General features: G+C 38.3%; 2 protein-coding genes across 2 annotated transcripts; both read right to left on the minus strand.

The window, feature by feature from the left end:
* Window positions 1-2,144: 2,144 nt before the first annotated feature.
* On the minus strand, window positions 2,145-3,403 carry LOC125045344. Its single transcript, XM_047642550.1, has 2 exons — window positions 2,441-3,403; window positions 2,145-2,216 (listed from the first exon to the last, which is right to left on the minus strand). The coding sequence occupies exons 1-2, from the start codon at window positions 3,401-3,403 to the stop codon at window positions 2,145-2,147; spliced, it is 1,035 nt and encodes a 344-aa protein (XP_047498506.1).
* A 629-nt stretch (window positions 3,404-4,032) lies between these two features.
* Window positions 4,033-6,603, minus strand: LOC125045548. Its single transcript, XM_047642868.1, has one exon. The coding sequence runs from the start codon at window positions 6,545-6,547 to the stop codon at window positions 5,342-5,344; it is 1,206 nt and encodes a 401-aa protein (XP_047498824.1). The 5' UTR covers window positions 6,548-6,603; the 3' UTR covers window positions 4,033-5,341.
* Between the last annotated feature and the right edge of the window lie 1,076 nt (window positions 6,604-7,679).

Below are 7,679 nucleotides of genomic sequence, written 5' to 3' on the forward strand. Positions count from 1 at the left end.
AGGAAGGGAAGGGAGGAAAGGAGGATGGGGGAGAGAAAGGGCGAAGGGGAAGGAGCAAAGAGGGATGGAAAGAAGAAAAAGAAGAAGAAAAAAACCCGGGAAAGTGGGAATGGGAGGAGGTTGAGAGAAAAAGAAATAACGGATAAAAGGAGATGGAGAAAAGGCGAAAGAGACAAAGAATAAGATACGGAGAAGAAAGGGAGGGAGAAGGGAAAAGGAGGAGGAGGAGGAGGAGGAGGAGGTGCGTCACATCCGTCACCCTCAAAATGCCTTTGTGGCTTGGCCTTGAACATCTCGCCTGGCCCTCGAGGAACCATAGTAACTAACTTGGAATGTTATACTCGAAGTCCCCACTTTCACCTTTCCGCCTTTTCCTAAATGCTTTGACCACTCATTATCCTACCGGGGCTCAAAAGGCCACATGCTTTTCCTTCCCGGTTATAGTATTGGGGGCACTATAATTATTGCCCATTTTGTTCTATCCGTTACTTCGACCATCATTCGCATCTGGCAATCGCTGTTCATCTCCAGTGTAAGTAACATTTGCACACACACACATACACACACACACACACACGTGCAAATGTTTACATATATAATATATATACATATATAAATATACATAAACACACACACACACATATATACACATACATACATACAGTACACACACACACACACACACACACACACACACACACACACACACACACACACACACACTGTAACAAAGGAACAATAAATATATTTGTTGTGTCTTTCTTTCTGTCACTATCATACCTTGATCAGTATTTCACCTGGCAATAATTTCTTCCAAAAGATAGTAACCATTCCGTCAATCATCATTGGGAATATCCACACAATGACCTCCTTACTTTACTCTGTAGCCTTTCGGTTTGAAGACATACTGGTGTAGTCCTAGTTGGATATTCTTTTAAGCATGTCGTTGTCATTAAGTTGTTTTCATAATACTCCAATTTAGCTATTAATAATACTTATTTTGACTGTTAAGGATACTCATTTTGGCTATTAATAATACTCTATTTGCATATTAACAGTTCTCATATTGGATATTAACAGTACTAATGTAATACTAAATTTAGCAATTGATAAATCTCACTTTTGATATTAATGATATTCACTTGGGCGATTAATAATACTCAATTTGGATATTAACAATACTTACATTGGTTATTAACAGTCCTAAACGTGGTTGTAATACTCATTTTAGCATCAATATACTTACTTTGGCGATTACTAATATTTACTCTGGTTATCAATAATGCCAATGTGACTATTAATAATATTCTCTTTGGCTATTAATGATACTGACTTTGGATGTCAATACTGCTCAGTGTGACTATTAACATTCTCTTTGGCTATTAATAGTATTCACTCTGGCTATTAGAGGTCCGAGTTCTTGCCAGGGAGGGTAGTTTTGCATGTATATCGATGCGTTACTTTGTTATTCTATCTTATATGTTCGCAATGTTTCTCATGAACGTTTCAAATATTCTTATTTTTTGTCATTCGATTAATTTCCTCTTTAACCCATCTTCTCGTCTATTTAACATTCCTTATAGATAACTTTATGTTTAAATGACTTCGCTGTTTTTACTTTTATCATATACTGGATTTCAGGAGAGCACTAAATTTTCCGGTTGAAAAAATGTGAAAATACGAAAAATGGTACATTATTAAGCTTCGCTATATTTCATCAGTAAGGCTGGAACAGTAAGTATATTTAATCTCCCTGGCCTGCATTTCAATTTATTCATTCTAAACATCTGGGTACCCTTATTATTAACTAGCATCTGATTTCTTCTTTTGAGTGCAGAAATCCGTGACAAGTAACTTCATTAATACGATAACGGTGACGGTTCTGCAATCCCATATAATGTGGAGATGGAACAAAACACCATGTATTTTTGTTCGCTAGTAATCAATGCATTCCATAACTTCATTATATTTGAAAATGCACGTCTTGGAAACAAAAATAATACCCCCCCCCCCCACACACACACACAAACATATGTGTTTGTGTATGCGCGTGCTCGCGGATGTGTATAAAATAAGAGAGAAGGGTTTTACAAAATTGCCAATCCTGAGTATGCTTTGTTTATTGGGCCATTAGATTCGTAACATTACACGTGGAGTTCGAAAAAGTATACTGCCTTATATGCAGTTTTAAATCCAAGAGTAGAATAGTCGAAACGCTACAACACAAATATTGCAAATATCCTGTAATTCACCTGGAAACTTATCATGCTATTTCTTTTCCGTGAAGCTGCAGGAACTTGGAAAAAATATTTTTCTCCTCCAAAAATTTTATAACATGTTTCGTTCTTTGCACTGTTATCATATTGTTTTCCAGTAAATCGTTCAGGCTAGCTGTAATAAACATAAAACCATATATCCACATTTGCTCAACGCAATTCACAAGCTCCTGAAATGTATTGTTAAATGTAACTTCATTCTTTCTCAAGGCTTCAGTCAGACTTTCCCAGTAAGCCTCGAGAACGTCATTCAGGTATTGCTCATACACCACAGGTTCGCCGCTCATCAGCAACAAGGAAAGAATGTCACACACTGGGTTGTCAACGGAGGCAAACTGCCAGTCAATAATGATGGCATTTGTATTGTCGTCAGAGAACATGACGTTGCCTGTCCACAAATCCCCGTGGATCAAAGTCTCAAATAACGGATACCTTGTCTTGATCACTAGGTCCCTCATGGAGTTAAGTGCTCTTAAAGTTTCAGCAGTATGTGTTCCCTTAAACATTTCTATTTCTTTCTCAAGACCTACCTTAACATAGTCGCCAAGAAAATCTCCAGAGGGAACATCTAGGTACTCCCTTCCATGCTTCTTTATGGTAGCAACTCCACAAGCATGAATAACTGCAATAGATTTCAGCGTCAGTTTAATCTGTTCTAGAGAGTTCCCCTCTGGCGGGGTATCCACTCTGAACCCATCTGTTCTCAGGTCGTGCATGACAAGGGTGACGAGGTCTTCCTCCATGTCCGCCCAGTACACATCTGGGACTGGATTCCTCAGGCTGCTCTCCTTGCAGAAAAGTTGAAAGTCATCTGTTAAGACAAATTTGTAAAACTCGATTTCCTTCCTTGCAAGGTTCCCATTCTTCATGAATTCCAATATGTTCTTGTCACTCGGAGCAAATTTCACAGCTAAAGACCTCTCTTCCACTGGGTGATCTGGACTTTTGAAAGCCACATGAACGAAGCACATTTCACTCAAGAATCCACTCTTTGTGGCTGGAGTACTCGATGTCCATGAAATGACTTCGATGTTGGATTTTAGCCTTTGTTTCAATAGTTCCTCAAGCCAAGCCTTGTCAATATCCTTCTCAGAACGAAGGACCGTAAGTGTTAAGGTTTCACTCATCGTCGGCCAATTGCTGTGTTATCTCTGTAAAACAAAGAAACTAATTGTAAAAAACACAACAGTACAGGACCCTTTATTTGCTAACTGAAATTACTAACAGCATACATAGTTGTCTTGAGATACTTCTTTGGGGGCTTGTTTTTCCGCAATAAACATATATGGTAACAATACACGCAAAAATGAGCGACATTTGCCTTACCCCGTAAAAAAGTCAGGTTCCAATATGAATAAATGAACTCCCGAAGATCTGTTACTGTAATCTATTTACTTATGGCACTAAAAACCATTTTGATTCAATGCTGTTTAAGCTCTTTCGATGAAATCGTTCAGTAGGACAGTAATTTTTATTATATGTGTGTTTTCTTAAGTACTAATTATTTTATTGTAAATCAGCTATGGAGTACTCATACTACTGCACGTTACTGATACATAATTTTCTATAATTTTATGTCTATAGTGCAGTCATGCCGTCCTTATAAATACATTCCCAGTACATAACCCATTAACTTCTGCACCTCGAAGCAAAGCAGTCCTTTACCGCACCATAAATGAATATTAACCAATCATACTGCAAGTAAAGTTAACCTAAAGGGCAGGAAACTCTAAGTCAAATCTACATCCTTGGTGTATTTAAGTTTCTATTGATCACTTTTAATGAGAGAGAGAGAGAGAGAGAGAGAGAGAGAGAGAGAGAGAGTGAGAGAGAGAGAGGGGGGGGGGGGGGGGGAGAAAGGATAGAGGAAAGAGGAAGGAAAGGAGGAAAAGAGAGAGAGAAAGAGAGACCAAGTGTATGTGATAATATATATATATAATTCATACTACAAAATTCATAATACAAATCATAATCGCTTCAAACACATTTCGAAACTCCTCTTAACATCGTTATACCACCATTTCCTCTCCTTTATTCACATACTAATTTTGTATCTTTATGATACAAGCCAGTGTTGTATAGAGGATGTTGAAAAGACAAATTTTCAGTAGTTTCTGATATTTTTTCTAAACATACAAAAATGTTTCTACTGAGCAGTAAGCTTGAGTTTTTCGTGAATTACATTTCATTTCTTGCATGTTTATCTTGTTATGCACTCATTTTATCTTCGTGATGCCCTTTTCAAACGGATTTGCCCATTATTTTAGCTACAATTTGATAATTTTAGTTCCTACCTTCAGTGTCTCATCTGTATTTCATTCACTCATCACCATTTCATTCTTTGTTTTAATCTCCACTTTCGTATTTTAAATCAATCATCTGCTTTCCCGATGTCCATTATATTTCACCTAATCCATTCCTTAAATTTTCCTTTCTTTTATTCCTCTTACCTAATCCTCCCTTTGTTTTGGGGATTTCAAACAGGTTCCAAATGAAACAGAAAATCTTACAGGACGTAGCAATCATATAGCTATACTGGATAAAAGAAACAATATTTATTAATGGGTATCAGTAAAAGACTATATAAAATATAAAACAATATATTCTGACTTCTCGTTTATTTATGAATGCTGAGACTGACATGTGCAAAGGTATGATTAAATGCAATAATTTATAAATCTGAAACAAAGTAAATGCTATGACTTGGTTAACTACTTATGGACATGCTTCATAATCCTGAGACCGTGACATGCTCGGAAAAGGAACTCGAAGTCTGAGAAAATTCCTTCTATGAAATGTGATGACAGATGCATGAGACCTGGATTCCTTTTCCTAATAATGCCGGTGACTAACATTTTCGTGCCATTTGATGACTTTTCTTTCAGAACTGACTTTGAGTACTATACCTGAATCCTTATTTCCCTATTTTTCTATTCGTTTGATTTCCTTATCACTATATATTTATACTGGTAAGTTAAAAGACAAGCTAAAAGCATCTACAATTATATCGGTTTGCCTAAAATATGCATGAACACATACTTTTTTTTCTGAATAAATCTCCAAAACTATGCCATTTCTTTTCCATGGACCTGGAGAAACTTTGACAAGACCTTCTTCTGCTCTAAAAACTTTACGGCATTTTGGCCTCTGTGCAAAGCAGTTATATTGTTATCTAGTAAATCCGGCAAACTTGCCGTAAAAAACATGAAACCATACATCCACATTTCCTCAACACAGTCAATAAGATCTTGGAAAGTGCAATCAACTGAAGCTCCATTCTTTTCCAAAGCTTCAGTCAGACTCTGCCAGTAGCTCTGTAAAACGTCATTCAGGTGTTGCTCGTACACGACAGGATGGCTGCTCATCAGCAACAAGGAAATAATGTCACACACTGGGTTGTCAACTGAAGCAAACTGCCAGTCAATTATGACGGCGCTCGTACTGTCGGCAGAGAACATGACGTTGCCTGTCCATAAATCCCCGTGGATCAAAGTCTCAAATAGTGGAGATCTTGTCTTAATCATTTCTTTTCTTAATGAGTATAATGCCCTCAAAGTTTCTGCTGTTCGAGTTCCTTTAAACATTTCCACTTCTCTGTCAAGGCCTATCTTTACAGCGTTGTCGAGAAAATCTCCAGAGGGAACATCCAGGTACTCCCTTCCATGCTTCTTTATGGTAGCAACTCCACAAGCATGAATAACTGCAATAGAATTTAGTATCACTTTAACTTGTTCTAGTGAGTTCCCCTCTGGCGGGGTATCCACTCTGAACCCATCTGTTCTCAGGTCGTGCATGACAAGGGTGACGAGGTCTTCCTCCACGTCCGCCCAGTACACGTCTGGGACTGGATTCTTCAGGCCGCTCTTCTTGCAGAAAAGTTGAAAGTCATCTGTTAGGACAAATTTGTAAAAGTCGATTTCCTTTCTTGCAAGGTTCCCATTCTTCATGAATTCAATTGCATCCAGTGCTGTTGGAGCAAATTTGAAGACTAAAGACCTCTCTTCTGATGGATGATTTGGCCCTTTGAAAGTCACTTGCACGAAACACATCTCGCTCATGAAATAATTTTTTGTACTAGGGAGTTTTGATGCCCATGATATAACTTCGATGTTGGATTTTAGCCTTTGTTTCAGCAGTTCTTCAAGCCAAGCTGTACTGATGTCCTTTCCTGAACGAAGTACCACAAGTGCTTTGTTACTCATCGCAGGTCGATAGCTGAAAGACAACACGAATTTATATAACTCATGATTTCTTTCCGTAACTAATATCATAAACTTTATTCCAAATAAAGCGCATCCACTGATTCTTATGCCTATATTTTTTAACTGCGGAGGTCTGTATTTCTATACAATATATGCATTAATACCCACACACACATACACACTGTATACATATATAGTTATATATATAAACATATGTTTATATATATGTATATATAAGTATATACACAGACACACACACACACACACACACACACACACATATATATATATATATATATATATATAGGATATAAGCATGTGACACAAACACAAATACAGTAACATGTACACAAAGATGAAAAGGAAAACAGCCACAGTAAGAAATTAATATAAATCGTAACATTTCGATTTTACGATTTATATTCATTTCTTACTGTGGCTGTTTTCCTTTTCATATACATATGTATATTGCATACACACACACATATATGAATGGTAAAACACTCTTCCGTGTTGATATGGTAGAATAACCTACAATGCAGATTTTATTGAAAATGAGACTACAGTTTCGAAATCCACCTGGTTTCCATCTACAGGTTTGAAGAGGAGGGGTTATAATAAAGGAGAAACAACGTGGTAACCCGGGGTAGGTGAGGACAGACTAACGGAAGCGAAGGGAGGTCAGGTTAGGTCGAAGGATCGGCCGGACTATGGGGAGGGTGGCCGGCATACGGGAAAAGGCGGAGGATGTGGGAAGGGAGACTATCGACAAGAGAAAAGCTGCTGTTCAAGTTGAGATTGGTAGCAGATGTATTAGGGAGGATTCCAACATTCTGCAGGCGTGGATATCAATATAGGGAAAGACAATTCGCACCACTGACCAGTCCATCTGATAGCCTGTGTCCCACCGATGACAAAAGAGGGCGTTGTTGTTGTGTCCCCTGGATACAGTGTATTTATTTTCAGATAGACGTTCAGTGAGACTGGCGCCTGTCTCGCCAAAGTACTGCTTATCACAGGAGGCACAAGGAACAGCATAGGTGCCCATCTTCGAGGTAGAGGTAGGACTGGTGTGGACCAGGTTGCGACGAAGTGTGTTCACCTCGAGAAAGATCAGCCTGCAGTTGAGAGGGTGAAGAGGGCGACGAAGAGAGTAGATCTCAGTATAGGGAAGGCTGAGGACGGGCAGGTGAGGAGTCTC

This window comes from Penaeus chinensis, chromosome 37 (assembly GCF_019202785.1).
Source record: "Penaeus chinensis breed Huanghai No. 1 chromosome 37, ASM1920278v2, whole genome shotgun sequence".
In the NCBI taxonomy this organism is placed as follows: Eukaryota; Metazoa; Arthropoda; class Malacostraca; order Decapoda; family Penaeidae; genus Penaeus; species Penaeus chinensis.

Excerpts from the sequence above, each read along its gene's own strand:
- LOC125045344 (XM_047642550.1), bottom strand. The coding sequence starts at position 3,403 with ATGAGTGAAACCTTAACACTTACGGTCCTTCGTTCTGAGAAGGATATT. Across the intron at positions 2,217-2,440 it reads ACAATACATTTCAGGAGCTT|CGTTTCGACTATTCTACTCT; the intron begins GTGAATTGCGTT and ends TTTGTGTTGTAG.
- LOC125045548 (XM_047642868.1), bottom strand. The coding sequence starts at position 6,547 with ATGATATTAGTTACGGAAAGAAATCATGAGTTATATAAATTCGTGTTG.